Raw genomic sequence first — 19,663 nt, 5'->3', positions numbered from 1 at the left:
TCTGTGACTGCCATGTTCACCTGCAAACTCAGTCATTTCATTACCAATCTAACTCATTTTGTAAACCGTGTTCTATTTCTTAATCTTATAGCGCCAGGTTTCCTTGCAAGTGGAAAATCATTAGCTTAATATAAAAACCAAGTAGAGGATAAACTTTCAATGTAAATTATATTTATTTAATTTATATAAATAATATACACACATATACATATACACATGCACACACATTTAACTTGCAATTCTTTCCACATTAGTATAAAGAACCTGAAGCCGAGAGTATCCATTAAGGAATGCATCCCCAGAGTCCAAAAGGTATTTTTTTAATCCTGTTATCACAAAATTTGGGGAACGAATATGTACAGTACATGCATAACAGTTTAGACAGCTACTGAATAAGGAAATGGCATGTTCCGGATTCCATTATGCAATGAGGACTTTTCACTTTTGTCCCTGGGCAGGCACCTCTGGTATTTTCTCCCCCCTGGAAGAAGAGATTTGGGATCCTGAAACCAAATTAAAATTGAACCCAAAACAACTGGAAGACAACAAGTTTCACTTTTAATTGCTGCAAATTAAGATGTTGAGTAGTGCAGTACTCAATTAGTTCCATTCAAATCCATGGAATTACTCAAGGAACAAGGTGCTACTTATCATGAATAAGGGTTGCAGAATCTAGTCTTTATTCTGTAGTAATTAAAAGTGAGCAAATTAGAATACAGAAGAACTGTGATTGCACAGCTTGTTTCATGTTCTAATCATTAGGCTTACAGTGGAACTCATCCTCTTGACACAATAAAGTGAGTGGAAACTTTCTATACTTTTTAGACAGTAATGTCCATGCTAAATATATATAAACTGTGGCCTTAGCACACATGGCTTTCACTGACTTTTTAGCTCTAGTCAAGGCCTCTTCTTGGGTAACAGAAACCAGATAATTATTTAGCTGGTCTTCAAGAAAGCAGGAAGATAATCATTTCCTCATTCACACCTGAGTCAGTCTGTTCTAATTATTTCTTACTTGGGAAATTCTGCACTGCTGCATTTTGATAGCCACTTCATCCCAATCTTCTTCCATCTCAAACCAGCCAACAGGATCATCCTCTCCCAGCTCATCACATGAACAATCATTTCTGCAGATAAAAGCAGATTAACCAAAGTTATAATTAAAAAAACATAGGGATTGCCCCACTGCTATGTTACCCAACTATTTTTACCTGTTAGAAAAATTAAAGATTCAGGAAAAGGCAGCAGAAACATTTTACATGCACAGACTCCAGCAAATGCATATCTGCCATAAATTTATTTTATTTTTAAAGTCAATAATTTTATAGCATACTTGTAGAGAAAGGCAACAATACAGCTACTAGGAATCAGCACTCTGTATAGACACAGCGTCTCAAAAACATCAAATTGAGATTTTCATTCAGACTGGGCTGATCATGATTAAGTTTTAAATGTAGACCTTTAGGTGATCAGAGGCAAGTGACTTTATTTGCAGCTACAGCAGAAGGCACAAAGAAATATTACTTAAAGACTACTTCTCCCACCTCATCCACACTCTGAATTTCATAACAGGGTAGAAAAGGTTTGCTGCAACATTAATCTTAAAAAATTTTCATTGCCACCCTGCCCACCTTTACCTGTTTTTTAAAAATTGCCTGAATTCTTGTAGCTTCCACTTGTCATAGCTTTCAAATTTTTTAAAATGTTCCTCTGCATGAAATTTTTCTGAAGAGCTGTTATAAGCAAACACCAACCCACACTGGGCTCCAATAGCACCTTTCCGAACCTGAAAGGAGAATGTAATGCTAGAGCAACACAGAGAAAATGAGGATAATGACAAAACAATGTTTCTCCTTGTAAGGAAGAGTTACTCAAATCGAACCAGAGACTGGCAAAATTGATCTGTGATTCTTTGGAATCATATTATGTATTTATTTAAAGGAACATGACACAGAAAACGGTTACCCATCTTCTCGTAACTCTTGTTCTTCGAGATGTGATGCTCATGTCCATTCCAATCAGGTGTGTGCGCACGCACATGCACGATGGCCGGAAGATTTTTCCTTAGCAGCATCCGTCAGGTCGGCCTGGGCACCCTATGGAGTCACGCCCTTATGGCGCCTAATGTACAGCCCTGCCAATCCGTCACCTGTTCAGTTCCTTCTTGCCAGCTACTCCGACAGAGGGGTAGGAGGGCGGGTATTGGAATGGATATGAACACCACATCTCGAAGAACAACAGTTACGAGAAGGTGAGTAACCGTTTTTTCTTCTTTGAGTGCTTGTTCATGTTGATTCCAATCAGGTGACTCCCAAGCAAAATTAGGAGGCGGTGTGGTAAGACCTGTCCACTGACGGGAGTACTGCTCTACCAAAGGCTGCATCATCTCTGGCCTGTCTAGTAATTCCATAGTGTGCGGTGAAAGTGTGTATCAATGACCAGGTCGCTGCCCTGCAGATTTCCTGGGTAGGGACTTGGACCAGGAAGGCTGTTGATGAAGCTTGTGCTCTTGTAGAGTGCACCATTATCGGGGGCGCTGGGAGCCCTGCTAGAATATAGCACTCGGTAATGCAGGCCACAATCCATGATGAAATGCGCTGTGCCGAAACAGGCTGGCCCTTCGTTCTGTCCAGTACTGCGACAAAAAGCTGTACCAACTTCCTGAACGGTTTCGTCCTTTCTATGTAAAAGGCCAGCACTCTGAGGATGTTGTGAGCATGGAGTCTCTACTCCCTGCTACTTGCATGAGACTTGGGGTAAAACACTGGGAGGAAAAATGTCCTGGTTGATGTGGAACTGCAATACCACCTTTGGGAGGAAGGCCAGATGGGGTCTGAGCTGCACCTTGCCCTTAAAAAAACACTGTGTAGGGCAGCTCTGACGTTAGAGCCCTAAGCTCAGACACCCTCCGGGCTGAAGTTATCGCCACCAAGAACACGACCTTGTAGGAGAGGTAGAGCAGGGAGCATGTTGCTAGAGGCTAAAAGGGATTTCCCATAAGCTTAGAGAGGACCAGGTTAAGGTCCCAAGCAGGAACCGGTTGGCGGATGTGGGGGTACAACTTGTCAAGGCCCTTCAGGAAGCAACTGATCAGGGGGTTAGTGAAAACTGAGCGGCCCTGTACCCCTGGGTGGAAAGCTGAGATGGCACCCAGGTGTACTCTTATAGAAGACAAGGAGAGACCTTCTTGCTTTAGGTGGAAAAGATAATCCAAAATCTGGGGCACTGAGGCTAGCGCTGGGGGAAAGTCGCGCTGAGTTGACCAGATTGAAAATATCTTCCACTTGGCCAAGTACGTGGTTTTAATGGAGGGTTTCCTGCTTCCCAGGAGAACCTGTCTGACTTGTTCTGATTCAGCCATAGAGCCTCCATGCTGTGAGATGTAGCGACTGCAGGTTTGGGTGCTGGAGCTGCCCATGATCCTGCATGAGAAGGTCCGGGAAAAGCGGCAGGGTCGCTGAAGGCGCGGGGTGCTCCGCGTCGAGGACGACACCATCGGGTTTGGATCTCTCAAGCCCATATCAGAGTGGGGGCGCAAGGCTGCCTCCATGAGGATCACCTTCAGCCGCGGTTCCCAGTCTTTAAGTTCTCTGGCAGAACTCGTGGCAGATCTTGCAACGATCTTTCTGATCAGTCTTCTCCGGGCACTGAAGACACGATGAGTGGGGATCACTCTTAGGCATGCACTTGGCGCAAGCCACACAGTTCTTAAATCCCATGCCACGACACCGGGGCCGGAATGGGGGGAACCGCCAACAACTATGCTATACTAAACTTTAAACTGGTACTACTAACAACTAACTATAACAGAATGACAAAGAATGACAAATGACAGAATGTCAAAGAAAACTTGCTGAGCAAGAGCCAAGGGAAGTTCCAGCCACTGTCCCTGGTGGTAAGAAGGAACTGAAGGGGTGGTGGGTCAGCAGGGCTATATATTAGGTGCCATAAGGGCACAACTCCAGGGGGCACCCAGGCCGACCCAACGGATGCTGCTAAGGGAAAATCTTCCAGCCATCATTTACGTACCCGCCTGATTGGAATAGACATGAACAAGCACTTGAAGAAGAAATGTTTCAGAAAGATTAAACATCTCTGAAAGAATAAGGATCAAATTCACAGCGAAGTTTCATTTTAGCCACCATCTCGCCTGGAGCCAAGCAAGAAATAAGAACCTCCAACTTAACTTTGAGTCAATTTGCTTTTCTGCTGTTTTATACAAAAAGTGGTGGCAAATTTTTTTTTTTTTTTAAATTATAACCAGGTATCATTGCACTATAATTTTTAAACAGTTGAGATATTGGCCTCTCCTCCATCCCCAACTGATGAGAACGTATAAGCACAAGAGTCTAGTCAACCTCAATTCAGGTGGGCACTACAAAGCATGTATACATGCTTTGGTAAAGTAAGCTACAGGTTTTTTTAAAAAGCTAATAAAAAAAATTAAACAATGGAAAAGCAAGCTGTAGAAACCTCATCACAGCTTCTGTCCTGCTATGAGATTCTACCAACGTTTGGGGCATAAGATTTTAATTCCACACCAAAGTAATGTTGCTGTTTAAATACATGGCAAGCATTATACTACGTGCACAAGAACTAGAAATACCTCATTGGCCTGAATAAGATATAGACAAAAGCAACATAAAATAGACGGAATGCTCTACAGAGTACACTTGTGGCAGCATTCTGTAACCAGATGAAATTTCTATTTTCCTTTTTCTGCAGTTTCCTGTGACTCATGCAAACACAAAACAAAACCCAAACTGCTGTCACTCCATGAGGCGGCTCAAATTTCTTGCAAATTAATCACAAAGCTGTACATTCAATCAAAGGTGAATAATTGTCTAAATTCCACCACCAAGAAAAAAGCATTAATCCAAGAATCTGCTCGAATAATGCAAACAAGTTCCTTACCTTTATTTTAATTTGTGTCACCTGGAATGTAGATTCAGTTCCTGCAGAAAGAATGATACTTGCTCTGGTCTTTCCAGTCTCAGTAAGGAAACCTAAAGGAACAATGAAAATAGGATGAGGTTTAGAGGACTGTCACCTTAAAGTAAATGGATACAGAATTATAATGAGAGGAGTAAAACAAAACCCAGCATTCTGTTCTATAACAAAGATTCAGCCAGTGAATGAGACTTGAGAGTCCAAATGAAATAGTAAATTATAATGCTGGCATTCGTAATTCTGCTTATAAAAGATGATGCTCTATCAAAAGGTGTCCATACAACACAGTGTTGTGTTAGTATATCCTTCCTCAGGACCCTGTCTTCACAGCCACAGTCTCTCCTGGGACTGTACTATTAGTAACAGGAAAATTCTTACAACTGCTAAGTTTAGTGAGAAGTCACTCCCATTGAATGTTACTGGGATCACTGAATGACCGTGTTTACTTATCTAAATGACAGTTTTTCTGAAGCCAGAATAACACTGTCAAGACCATTCTACCTCCTCCCTTTCCTCTTAAATGAAAGAAAAACCTCAGAAGAACATGAGCTATAAATCACTCCTTTTGTTACAATATCCTGAATTTTAATCTGTGGCATCAAGAGCAAAATACCAGGACAATGTTACCTGTTTACTTCAGCGAGAAGCTGAAGAAACAAAACTTTTCAATGCAAACACCCCCAAACTTTGACTGCAAACTACCCAAGAAAGACAAACCAATTTCCAGTGTGCATGCCACCTCTGCAATGCACAACTTACATGCCCCCCAGTATGTTGTGTGCTAAGCCCCTCAAAAGGTGTTTTAGAGAAGTGCACGTTGCTTTGACTTGCAGAGCCATTATTTACTGCCTCATTTATACTGTTATTTCTGATTTTTAAGAATATTTTGACTAAGAGACATCAACAATTAAAAGGATTGTTGACTCTTGAAAGCAAATATTCAGCCACCCAAGGATATTCTATATCATATTCTCTTCCATCCCTCCATCAGTGTTTGGGAAGCCCCTAGTGATTCAGAGCAAAATGCTGCTCTGCTATGCAATTCTTCACACCAGCCTGCTATTCACTTTCAGCCAATGCACCAATAACCCGACCTAAGATACCAAACTTGTTTTACAAAAAGAAAAGGAGTACTTGTGACGCCTCAGAGACTAACCAATTTATTTGAGCATAAGCTTTCGTGAGCTACAGCTCACTTCATCGGATGCATACTGTGGAAAATACAGAAGATGTTCTTATACATACAAACCATGAAAAAAATGGGTGTTTACCACTACAAAAGGTTTTCTCTCCCCCCACCCCACTTTCCTGCTGGTAATAGCCTTTTGCACAGTATGCATCCGATGAAGTGAGCTGTAGCTCAAATAAATTGGTTAGTCTCTAAGGTGCCACAAGTACTCCTTTTCTTTTTGTAAAACAAGTTTGGTATCTTAGGTCGGGTTATTGGTGCATTGGCTGAAAGTGAATAGCAAGCTGGTGTGAAGAAGTGCACAGCAGAGCAGCATTTTGCTCTGAATCACTAGGGGCTTCCCAAACACTGATGGAGGGATGGAAGAGAAAATGATATAGAATATCCTTGGGTGGCTGAATATTTGCTTTCAAGAGTCAACAATCCTTTAATTGTTGATGTCTCTTAGTCAAAATATTCTTAAAAATCAGAAACAACAGTATAAATGAGGCAGTAAATAATTACCAGCAGGAGAGCGGGGTGGGGGGAGAGAAAACCTTTTGTAGTGGTAAATGCCCATTTTTTCATGGTTTGTATGTATAAGAACATCTTCTGTATTTTCCACAGTATGCATCCGATGAAGTGACCTGTAGCTCACGAAAGCTTATGCTCAAATAAATTGGTTAGTCTCTGAGGCGTCACAAGTACTCCTTTTCTTTTTGCGAATACAGACCAACACGGCTGTTACTCTGAAACTTGTTTTAGGAGAAGGAACAGTTCCTAAGAGAAATTCCCTGCGAGTGAGAATTACAATTTAGAAGCGCTATGTCCAACGTAGTTCCTTTTTTCTAGCTGTCAAGCAGTGTGAAAATGTACAGATCTGAACCACTACAAGAAACCATAAACAAAAGACTATACACTTACCATCCCCTGTCCATGGCTCAACCAGGAGGTTTTCAGGCCCTGATTTATCTTCCTTTCCTTTTACGTCACATGCCTGAAGGGTCAGCTGTAGCGGCTTTCCTGAACAAGCAAATCAACAGGTTTATCAGAACTATAAAACAAACAATATAGAGCCTGTTTGCCAATGGCATTCTAAATTCTTTACACAGAGAGAAGGTAAAAAATTAAGAAAAAAAATTAGAGAATCACACCACCACAGGATCTTTTTACCTTGTATAAAGGAAACAAATGCAAAATCCATGTTACTGCAACATTACAGTTGAAATTTTAAGTGTACAAAGACAAGAAATTAAGAATTGTTACAGCTGAAGGACCCATAACTGTCAAAATACACACATTTTGAATTAAAGAGTTCACAGCCCATGAAATAATACTAAATACCACTTTTATTATGAGGAGCCAGAGTTACAGTTGCTGTGGGAAACAGAAGTGACTTTCCAGAATTCTGAGCATAATGTTGTAGTAACAATATTTTATGCATAACATATTTACATTTGTCACACACCAGAACCAGCGGTTGAGTCTGGTAAATGTATTTCTCTACATTAGGTTCACACCCACATGCCTGCTACGAATGTCCAGTAATTCAGGACTGGAAAAAAATGGTTAAAGTGATACCATCAACCTGAGATGAAGTCATTTTTAAAAAACTGATTAAAAATTATTTTTGGTACTACACCTGTTACTAAGTCTGCATGCTAATTTTGGTTTTGCAATCACATTTTCCTATTTAAAAATTTTTTTCCTATGTTGCTGAGTGAAAATCCAAACAAACAAACAAAATGGAACCTGACTACACAGAAGGAAATGGTGATATTGACCATACACAAAATACTGTTGAATGAGCAAAGTATACAAACTGAAAACTCCAAAAAAAACAAAAAACCATCACTTTCAGTCATATTAACCTTATTTGTAGCTACAGAGGCTAAAACATGTCTGACAGAAGTAAAGCTTAAGTTGATACCCACAGAAAGACATTTTACTGCCTTATGCTAGACCAGGTTCATATTTAAACCTACAAACAACATCCAGACAAGTTTATTTATTGAAAGCGAAAACAAAAGAATTAGACCTAGGTCTGAGTTACACTACATGATACAGCTATGACAAAAACATTAACAAAAATTAAAAATGTCATTCTACTCTCAGTAAAACTGGACAGAAAAAAATTCAGGAACTTTTTGTAGGAAGAAAAAGACTAATACCACTAGATAAACTTAATAAAGATGCAAACACCTTTACTATTTTACTAAAGAGCCAACTGCCCATGCAGTTCTTGAGCGCAGGATTACAGAATTCCTTCTCCAAGGTGACATCACCTTTGGTTCTTGGAAGGATCACAAGGATCTCAAATTCTACTGCTAGCACTGCTCTGATGCAAGTACTGTTTTAGGAGACATACCTTTCTTTTCAGCTTGGTAATATTCATTAAAATAAAATCCTTTTATACCCTGATTAAAAGATCAAACAACCACTTTACAAACAAAGACAATTTGGAAAGCTGTCTGTGATGGATTGATCTCTCTCTCTTGCGTGCGCGCACACACACTCTCTCTCTCATTCTCTGAAGGATGCAGTAACTATTCATCTGAGTAGCTTTAAAGATGTCCCTGAAATATTTACCGTATTTATAAAGCAGGTTTCGTCTAACAGTTGCCATGGAAGAGATGAGCGAAGAAGCCTTGTATAGTGTGTCCAGATGATCAGCGATAGTACAAAGTGAACTTATCACTTTAGCAACACTCCCTCTGGCTAGGGCAAAAGCCAACAATGTAAGTTCAACCTCTGGAGTGGCACAACAACTAGGAGATAAAAAGACCATGTATAAATATATAAGAAAGGAAACCTGCAGTTTCATAATCAAGTACATGAAATGTTACATCAATAATTTCAATTAATACCAGTGACTTATGATATGGCCTATTTATACAGCAATTTAAGCCATCTGTTTATAAAAACTTGATAGCTAAATCATCCTGTTCCACTTGCTGAAATCAACACTGGATGAATCATCCACTCTTTTATACAGAATCATTGAAAATGTTTTATTATCTAGTTAAAAGCTAGAAGATAAAAAAGGCAATTTAGCTTTATCACAGGAGTTCAGTATTTGAGGTTTTGGGATATAGTTCTTTTAAAGGAGTACGCTCCTACTAGTACACGCTACTACAAACTTTATCAGTCTAGAGCCTCCATTTGGCACCCTTATTTCATTCCCTTATATTTTCTCTCTTTATTTCTTCCAATAGTTCTCTCTACTTTCTGTACACCCACATAGCTAGGAAGCACAAAAAAGTTCACATCCCAATAACCTGGTGTAGGCAGACCCGATAACCTGAAGTTTTGTTTTACTATGTCTCTAAGTACACTCGTATGGGAAATGTGTTTATACCTAACAGTTGAGGGGTTTTTATGTAAATATATTGCGAACATATTATTTATTCGATCTTTTTCTTTATAACTTAAGACCTGGTTGACTAGTCCCTGATCACATGTAAACATTTCTAATAAAGTAAAGTACATTAAACAAAAGGAAGCCAGTAGCAAAACTTCAAATTGATTGCAGTGGGAGCAGGATAGGGCCAGTCACATTAGTCTGTATACCAAAGTAATTCCTTAAAAGCTATTCATGAGGGCAATATACTTCCTTATTACAACAGCAGTTAAGGTACAAAAAAAAAAAAATAGGCTGAACGATGGTACCTCATGACGGCTTTTGGGACTAGATTTTCACTATTTCTAGCGCACACATTTTGGATTAATCGCTTAGAATTTATTCTCAATGGAAGAAAGGAGAAAAATGTTATTATCTCCTCCGAAGGTCCATAAACAGTTTTCACTGCAGATCTAATGTCACGCCAACTTAACATTAAATATACCTCAGCACTATGCCAAAGATGGAGGAATGAGCTTTTGGCTTCTAGGTCAGCTAAATGCTTAAATTGAAGAGCTGAGGAAACAATTTTTCATATTTATCTTTGAATTTGTCAATGTATGAACAAACAACAACAACAACAAATAAGGACTATGACAAATGGAATCTATTTTTGCAGTACCCATTTACTCTATCATTTGCTTACCATACAAGAACACTAATGAAATTTACCTGGTTATTCTTATAAGAAAACTATCTACTTCCTCCAAAACATTGGGAGATAAGAACCTTGAGAAGTCTGTAGAACCCGACGTCAAAGACAGTGGCGGCATGTGCTGCAATGCCTTCCTACAAAGGGAAAAGAGCAAGACATTAGAAATAAACTCAAGTCAGACAGAACTGAAGAGACACAAGCTTCAAAAAAGGAAGAACCACTCAGAATCTTTATGCTTATGTGGCTGGATCTCTGTGTTTAGGGTAGATGTTCTCTACTGTGTGAGGTGCATTATTAATGCTCTTCCTGCATTAGAAATGCAAAGCATTTGGCTTCTAGATGGAGAAAGTAGGGCATGGAATTTTTTTTAATAAAAGAGGCTGTGCAAATATCACACAAACCTCAACCATGCAATTGAATACTTGCAGGCAGACTCTAGTTTAGTGAGATAGAGCACAACAAAACCATTTGATGAAAAATTCTATGAACTTCTACCTAAAAAGAAGTCTTACACTAAGTAATTCCTTGTTTGAAACACATTTTAAAACAAAGTAGCAGTCCCTTATTAAGAACTAATGATGTGCACGCATTAATTTAAAAATGTAAAAATAGCTTCTCTCTTTCAAAACAGCAATACAAAATAACCCTTCAAAACTTTAATAAAAATCTGTTTACTTGCTTCCATAAGTCAAGCTTCCACACCAGTGAGGATAATTTTTTCTGCTTACTCTCTAGTTCCACACAAAAGGAGCACTTTCTGGTCCAGGCCAAAATGAATTCTTATGGCAGAGTTATAAGACCCTGAAAATTGGAAGTTTAGAAAGGACAGGCTGCCAGAGTCTTAATTATTAATACTATACTAAAACTTCTAAGTACTTAGGGTTTGTCTACACTATCAAAACTATACTGGTGTAACTATGTTGTGCTAATTATTATGGCATAACCCTGAAGTGTAGACTCAGCCTTCACTGATGGAAGGGTTTTTTTCCCTATTGGTATAGGAACACCACTTCCCTGAATGACCGTAACTACGTTGATGAAAGCATAGCTGTATCTAAACTGGAAGGTAGGTTGGCATAGCTATTTGGGTCAGGGTTGAGGTTTTTTTCCCACACCTCTTACCTAAGTTGCTAGGTTGACTTAACTTTTAAGTGTAGAATAGGCCTTAGTTTCATGATCATTTTATTTTTATATAGAATTATTTTCTGATTGTACAGTGTCTAGCTCAGGGTTTATGCTACACAGAAAAGTCGTTTTGTACAAAACACTTCACAGGGTGTCATTTTCTGAATATCTAAAAGGTAGTAAACGCAAGGCTCCAATCCCAGAAATGTTTGTGCTCGAGGAATTTCTTCAATGGAACTGCTGACATGCATAAAAGTTACTCAGATGTATAACACAGCTTTCAAAGTCTGTGCATAGGATAAACTAGGCAAATTAGAGGTAAAGTTTTCAAGGATTTTGTCATGTGAAGTAGTGGTGTTTTTTAAAAAACACATGAAAATTGAATACCATAACGCTGTTGTGGTTGTGTTATGATTTTAGGAAGATTTCAAACTTTGTGAAGTCATTGAGCAGATGACAGCTTGACAGTTATTCAAGGAAACATTATGCAGCAAAACAACCAGTCACCACAAAAGGAATGCCTGCACTGAAATACTGTAAATACCCTACCACAGCCCAGAAATATTCTGCACTATATTAATGGAAAGAAACCTTTTTTGGGAGATAGGCATTTGGAGGAGAAACAAAACTGAAAATCATTCCTGAAGATAAGGTGGGACAGGCCACCACACTGATGAGAAACAAGGCACTTACAGATTTTTGCCTGTCACGTGCCTGGCAAAATGTGTTTAGTTCCTTTTTGCCACTGTATAAAAACCTGTTCATCAGCACGGAAGAATTTTAATACTTTGCTATGTTGCCTCTTTGATATGAGAGCAGGGATGGAGGGGCTGCTTATCACTAACTGCAGTGTTTCAGGGGGTCTTCTCCACATATTTTCACTCATGGGATCAAGGCATTTACGTAGACACTTACACATCAGAGCAGATACCATCTATCCATGAAAATGGCATAACTGCAGACTGCTCATTCCATATACCACATGGGTCGCAGTGCCTTTTTAGTGCCTGAAATATCTGGATATGTTCAAAGAATATTCAAGATTTTTAATGGCTATTAGGATAGTAAAGGCATAAAAATTTGGAAGCCTTTTCTCCCATGAAAGGAGATGCTTTAATAAACTATTAAAATCTTATATAGGTATTGGCTATTTTGAGAATAATTAATATATCAACATGCACTGGGTATTAGGGAAATTAAGAATATAAGAAAGAAAAAGAATATACTTGTAGAGTTAAGCAGTCTACATTAACACAGTTAAAAGCTACAAAATTATTTGAATGATGTGAAGCAACCACTATATGCTCTTTGAGACTACAATAGAATCTCAGAGTTATGAACACAAAAGTAACAAACTGACCAGTCAACCACACACCTCATCTGGAACCAGAAGTACGTAACCAGACAGCAGACACCCCCCCCCCCCAAAAGAGCAAATACAGTACATTTAACCCAGTACTGTACTGTGTAAACTACTAAAAATAAATTTAACAAAAGATTTGAAAAGGTAAGGAAACTGTTTCTGTGCTTGTTTCATTTAAATTAAGATGGTTAAAGCAGCATTTTTCTTCTGCATGGCAAAGTTTCAAAGCTGTATTAAGTCAATGTTCAGTTGTAAACTTTTGAAAGAACCACGGTAAAATTTTGTTCAGAATTACAAACATTTCAGAGTTACGAACAACCTCCATTCCCGAAGTGATCCTAACTAACTTTCTACTGTACTTTTTAAGCTAACATGTCCGTGAATAATTATTAGCTTGAGTGGACTGAAAGGATACTGTCAGGAATGAGAGTCCAAATATCTCACCTATTCTATACTACAAATTACAATCCAATGGAAAAAATCCCTGGGATTTTAACTGTATTCTTTTATTTTAAGAACTACTCCGTTCCTGAGAAATTACAACTCTGTTGGCTTGAAAGCAGACTTTTACTTGCAAATGCAATTCCCAAAGCTGTGCTGGCATTAATTGCTGGTGCATAAACAGACATTTTGGCATGATATGGCTCTACATGACTGAGGGTTATTAAAAAAAAACAACAACTAAACTAAATTAAGCTCCATTCATAAAGAAAATGCAACAAATAAATATGCACAGATATACATCCAAATCCTTTTAATTTATTTATTGCTAGCAATAAGTCTGTTGGAAAAGTGATAATAAATATACAACTATCACTTTTCACAGCAGACTAACTCAGCCCAGCAAGCCAGGGGACAAATTAAGCCTTAGATAGGGGGTTGGGGGGAGGCAGCAGGCGCCAGGGACGATGGGGGAAGGGGGGAGGCACGGAGGGGGTTCATGGCCTGGGGAGGCAGCAGGAGGCTGGAACCTGAAGCCCCACAGCTGGGGGACATAGCCCGAATCCATGCAGTCGGAGCCTGGGGCCTGCCACTGCACAGCCATAGCCCAGGGCTGAAGCCCCAACGCCCCACCCCAGGGCTGAAGCCCCAACCCTGAGCTCCACCACCCCTGGGAAGGTAGGGAACTCACTGTCTGCCTGCTCCTTCAGTGTTGTGCCCCAGATGTCTCCAGAGGGGGGCAGGGCCCATCCCCTGCTGGCGGCCCCAGCAACCAAGGCAGTGCATTTAGGAGCACCAGGGAGGGGAAGGGGCTGCTGCTCCTCCCCCCACTGTCACAGTCCAGAAGGCTGCGTCCACAAGAAAGGTCCCTGGTGGCCACATTGGAGAAACGCTGGGCTAAGCAGATTACGTCTGGGTACTGGCCATGTATTACAGTGCACAGGAATGACCATTTGTAAATTTAACAAACTGGTAACCAAGGGGATGTTTAAATATCCTAATGGAGGGACTGGAAACCAGTTATACAAGACTGTGTTTCTGTCATTTATAAACTTTTTATATCAAAAAGCAATGAAAGTTTGGTACTTACTGAGTATTTTGTAGGATAGTGTGAACAAATGCTGGATTGGTTTCCATGGAAGCCGTTACCAATGAGGTCAGCAAAGACCAGTACCAGATAGCTGAAGCATCACACACTGAGATGCCAACTTTCTTAACTCTTTGACAGCCAACAGCCCTGAGCCCATGTATTCTAGTATCACATCCATCACTAAGGCAACGCTTGATGTTTATCTGTACATCTGTTGGTAAGATCAAACAAGAAAAAAAAATAGGTAATTTCTTCCAGCCACTACTAACAATAATAATAGACATAAGAGAATCACTAAGTTCAAAAGAAGAACTTCCTAAAGATCTATCTGCATTACAAAAATGTATAACTCAAGAACCTAGTATGAATGTGACCGTGTGTGCAATACTATCGCACTCGTGAGCGTACATATGAACAGACCGATTTGGAAAATTTAGGCTTCCGTGGACTCGCATGACCAACTACCTGAAACAGTAGCTTCTGTCACACAAAACGTGAGGTTACCTGGGCTCACAAATTATAAGTGAAAAAAGTAAACAAAATACTCCCCAAAACGCAAATAATCAATGTATTTTACCAAATAGCTATACCTCGAAGGAAAATGGAGACTCTCTGGCACTTCCATCATATGACCGTGAAATGCTAATTATTTCAAAATCAGAATATAAGTATTTAAACATGCTGTCTTAGTTCCTTTGCATAGACAATATACTTTCAGAGTTAGTTTTGAGAAAGGAGGTCCCTCTGTGGGCACGTCAGAAAGCTATAAAAAATTATTTTTTTAAAAATGGAAAACACCCATTTGAACAAAACCATTGTTCAGCTAAGATTTTAAAGCTTCAGAAATTGTCATTGGGGTCTACTCCAAAAAGGCAGCCACAGATCTGTCATGCTTAAGATGACAACACTAAATATAGTTTGTTAACATAAAAATATTTGACTTTTTGTTTAACACTTTACAAAAGTCATCTCACTCCTGTACTGACATAGGTGTGAGATATAACACTTGAATTACGTTAATTTATTTTTTGGGTATGTTTTTTAAGCAGAAGTGGGATTTTTGCTACATGCTAGCATCTAGCATATTGTGGCACTGCATAAAAGGAAATATATATTTCAGCATGCCCTCATATCTTCAAAGTGAGATGCTGGAACTGCATCCAGAATTATTTCAGTAGTCTACCTTTAACAAAAATTAAAACCAGATGCTATGCAAAAAGATTTTGCAAAGCGAGCCAGGAACCACAATCAAAACTCTTTTGGAATCATGGGCTTAGCCAGAAGCCTCAGCATGAACAACACAAATTTCAGCAAGCTACCCAGCCTTTCACTTTCAGAAAACCAAAAAAGAAAACACCAATTGTGTCTTTATTGACTCACACATCTGACTAATGTTAGCGTTTTCCAACAATGTCACGTAGCCAGTGATATTGCTGGGAATGTGAACATCTCGGACCTCCCGGAGACTGTTGGCATTCCTTCCAACTGCTACCGTAACCTGCTGCGGCATATAACTCTGGTCATTAGCTGCCACTGCAATGGACAGATGTCTCAGAACAACATCTGGTTTCATCTTTAAACTGTAAGATGGAGAGAGAGAGAGAGAGAAAGACATATATATTTTCTTCTCTTTAGGAGCTAAGAGCTCAACTTTCAGCCTAGCCTCTGCCAACCTCCACTTCTACAAGCATAAGCAACTGCAATGGCATTTATCTGTCTAGGTACTCGTACCTCATCACCATAGCATGTGAGTGCTTCAACTGCAGGTGCAATCAGGTATTGTTTAACTTCTACTATTTGAGCCCGTAAATACAAAAAAGTCACCTCTGAGAATCAGGTCCTGAAACTTTACATCATTCAGCACAATCTTTACTGTGCTATCTTGGCCATCACAGGAGTGTGAAAGCAGAACAGCACGATAATAGGACTGTCAGGTTTTGTTTCCACAGTACACTAGTACCAAATAGAATGTAATTACTGACTTACACGACAGTTCAACATGGATGATATTTGTTCTTATAAAAACTTATCTTCCACTCTATATTAAATGTCATGTCCATGTTTACAGAAGCAGCGTTACATTTTACTTCAAGACTGTGACATAATGAGGTTACCTTTAAGCACTAACAAGTACAGGTATATTAACATTCATATTACAGCTCAAAAACTTTTAAAAAATCCCAGAGATGCAAAAAAAAATTTAAAAAGCAACAACCCCTCTTCCCCCCAGCCCATTCCCGCATACCCAAAAACAAATGGGGAATACATATAAAACCCTAAGGTTTAACTTCAGGTCTTTTTAGCCAGTTGAAATCAAAGTGAATGCTTTTCATCCCAGCGTAAAGATTAAGATGATGTAGCCGATCTCCAAAAATCATGTGTTTGCGCCAGACTACTCAAAGTTACAGTCCAGTAACAGCAAAATAATCTCTTCCCACTGTAAATCCTAAGGGCTGAAACCCTAAAATCCAGGGGCCTACTACTATGCTACTCACCGTATCCAATGTGAGCGAGCACTCCCATCTGACTGCCAGAAGGATGAGGTTTCTCCATTCGTCATCTTGTCAATGTCAGCAGAGTTTGATGAGCTTTCTATGTGAATATAGCACTTTGTGACAATTTTGAGTTTGTCCATTTCTTGGTTACCATTCAGATCACTAGGGCATTCTGTAAAGACACGGAAAAAATAAGTCACTGATAAGAACTTTTAAAAACAAATACTGTGCACAAAAAGAAATCAAATATCCCAAAACAGGTAGTATTGAGGGTATAATTCACAGCTCCTGTAAAACATTCTCTGCAAGTGTGTTCCATATTTAAACAGAAGATAGCAAAGCACCATTACACTTTAGTAGTACACTGAGTGTGCTCCAAGGCTTAATCTTAATCTACCATTCTCGATGTGAAGTATTTCTATATTTTGCCTGGAGATCTGCAGGCATTACCTTTTACCATAGTCTTTTACACTGAAATAAAAATGGTCAGATGTTTTTTTTATTATTACACATGATTGCAAATGGTGAGAAAAAAGCAAACTAACAAAATGAGGAAAACCTAGCCAGTCATTCTAGAGAGGGAACGGAGCTCATTGCTTCCCTGCACAAATTCTACCTGATTTTTTCAACTTGGAGAAAATAATCAAGTATGGAAGACTAGAAAATGTACAAAGTCAAGACAAAAATTTAGGAAGTGAAGTAAGCTTTTTATTTAAAATGTCAAACACCTATTAACATAGTGCCAGTCTTACTCAAATTCTCATACAATATGCCACTTGTGTAACCACAGAAAACACGTAGCCAACAAGTTAACAGACTTCTTTTCTACTTGACAATTTGCTTTAGAAAACATTGACGCACATTTCCATGTGTGTCAGCCTCAGAAGTCACTTCCAGTAGAAGTTTAGAAACAGCTTAGGGGGATTTGTTGCTGCTGTTGTTTTTAATTCCTACTTCAAGCCCTAGTTACACCAACCACATCATTAGAGATATTTTAGCAAGTTCACATACCCTTTTCTTTTAGTAGAAGCCTATCTAAAGAATCCTTCAGTACTGAAGACCGCATAGTACAAATATTATTGAAGTACTCCAACACTGGGTATGGGATGACAGTACTGGAAATGCGGTTCCGATGCAAGAATCTCAGTATCATTGAAGCATGAAGACCAAGGTGCTCTTTCGATTCAGAAAATATGTCAATAAAACCTGAAGAGACATAAAAGTTACTTCTGTTTCCTGTACCACCTACCTCACCCTACAGCAACCAAACATCACCCTCTCCCTCACCACAATATCTTATCACGATCAGCTGCATTTAAATCAGCTAATGAATCAGCTTGTAGAAGAGTTTTCCAAAAGAAATGGTGCAAGCTTAAGACATTTAAAACTTGACTAGGAAAAGCATAAACACACAAATATGTTTCCAGTCACTGGAACGATTTGGATGGGTTGACAAGTGTTATGATTCTAAATTCTCTATTTTGATGTCTCAGATTAAAAAGAACAGTTAAAAAGTTATTCAGTGACCAGCATTATGACTTTAACAGGGCTCCAGTGCATTTATTTTAATACTGATCTATCAGATTCGAATGCTAACTTGACTTGAACAGTGTGCTACATTGGTGGACAGAATCAGACACTCTCACTCTTCTGTTAGCCAGCATGAAAAGCCGCTTGTCTAGTCCTATTAATTACATCTACATTGAGCACTTCCTGAGAAGGATAATTACAATTATGAAGAAAATTAAGTGACTGATACATATTCCATTAAAGCCTTAGGAGGCTAAAGTCTGGAAAGTGACAGATGTTTCAAACATCTGAAATTTGGAAGATATGCAGAAGAAATTGTGATATACGTTATTCTTTGGATTACACATTAGAACATTAACTACCAGAACTCCAAACTCTTGCATATTAAAGTTTATAATGAATAGTTCAATTTCTTAGACACTTAACAGGATATGGCAGTTTGAGTTCTATCTCTCTCTAATACCTTTACTATATTTACTTTAGGTGTGTACAAACTGAGCTACTATAAGCAGTATGAAAGCTAAAATTACTCATGAGTCATGATTATCTTTGAAGTAACTCAGGAAAATAAAACAAAGTAGAACCTCAGAGTTATGAACTGCAGAGTTCCGAACTCATCAGTTAACCATACACCTCATTTGGAACTGCAAGTACACAATCAGGCAGCAGCAAAGACACACAAAAAAAAGCAAATACAGTACTGCGTTTAATGTAAACTACTAAAAAAAGGGAAAGCAGCATTTTTTCCTCTATATAGTCAAGTTTCAAGCTGTATTAGGTCAACGTTCAATTGTAAACTTTTGAAACAACCACCATAACGTTTTGTTCGGAGTTCCGAACATTTCAGAATTACGAACAACCTCCATTCCTGAGATGTTCGTAACTCTGAGGTTCTACTGTATGCAAATGATGCACATCAATCAGGACTGAAAACAAAAATCAGAGAGTCAATGATAGTAGTTAATGGGTCCTTTTACTGCCTGTTATACAAAGAGGGTTGGGTGGTGAAAGCATGGATGACATGACTGCGGACCTAGTCAGATGGAGTGATAGATGAGGATATCTCAATTACCAAGTGTGATGCTGGCATTGCCAACTACATGACATTAGTCAGAAAAATCACTCTGTGATGGCCAAGTTCAATGCGGAACTTGTTTTCTCTCTGTGATTTAAACCATATAAATAAAGAAATTTCCCACTCACAATGAGGAAAAAAATGTATTAATGCAAGCTAGCTTGCTGGTAATTCTGGGAAATCATGAGTCTTCAAAAACTTCACTTCCATTTCTCATTTGAGGAAATGTTAACTACTTGGAGTGAAAACAGTTCAGGGAGAAGGATTTAGGACGAAAACCACTAAATTACATTGTTTATTGCAATAGCCTCCGTGGTGGTGGTGGTGGCAGCGGGGAAATGGGGAGGACATAAGAGGATGAGGAAACC

At 39.0% G+C, this 19,663-nt stretch overlaps 1 protein-coding gene across 5 annotated transcripts in view; it reads right to left on the bottom strand.

The window, feature by feature from the left end:
* ZZEF1 (zinc finger ZZ-type and EF-hand domain containing 1) overlaps nt 1-19,663 on the bottom strand; it is an 82,188-nt gene that overhangs the window by 55,295 nt on the left and 7,230 nt on the right. For all 5 annotated transcript variants that reach the window (XM_073316182.2, XM_073316184.2, XM_073316183.2 and 2 more), the window contains exons 3-12: nt 17,702-17,896; nt 16,691-16,862; nt 15,576-15,775; nt 14,196-14,406; nt 10,194-10,310; nt 8,711-8,889; nt 7,046-7,144; nt 4,918-5,009; nt 1,641-1,789; nt 1,019-1,130 (exon numbers count right to left, since the gene is read on the bottom strand). In XM_073316182.2, the coding sequence (XP_073172283.1) occupies nt 1,019-1,130; nt 1,641-1,789; nt 4,918-5,009; nt 7,046-7,144; nt 8,711-8,889; nt 10,194-10,310; nt 14,196-14,406; nt 15,576-15,775; nt 16,691-16,862; nt 17,702-17,896 (1,526 nt within the window). The remainder of the gene's footprint in view (nt 1-1,018; nt 1,131-1,640; nt 1,790-4,917; nt 5,010-7,045; nt 7,145-8,710; nt 8,890-10,193; nt 10,311-14,195; nt 14,407-15,575; nt 15,776-16,690; nt 16,863-17,701; nt 17,897-19,663) is intronic.

The sequence above is a fragment of the Lepidochelys kempii genome, chromosome 17 (assembly GCF_965140285.1).
Source record: "Lepidochelys kempii isolate rLepKem1 chromosome 17, rLepKem1.hap1, whole genome shotgun sequence".
Taxonomy (NCBI): domain Eukaryota; kingdom Metazoa; phylum Chordata; order Testudines; family Cheloniidae; genus Lepidochelys; species Lepidochelys kempii.
The sequence above is the reverse complement of the archived record's forward strand: the minus strand, read 5'-3'. Positions and strand labels throughout refer to the sequence as shown.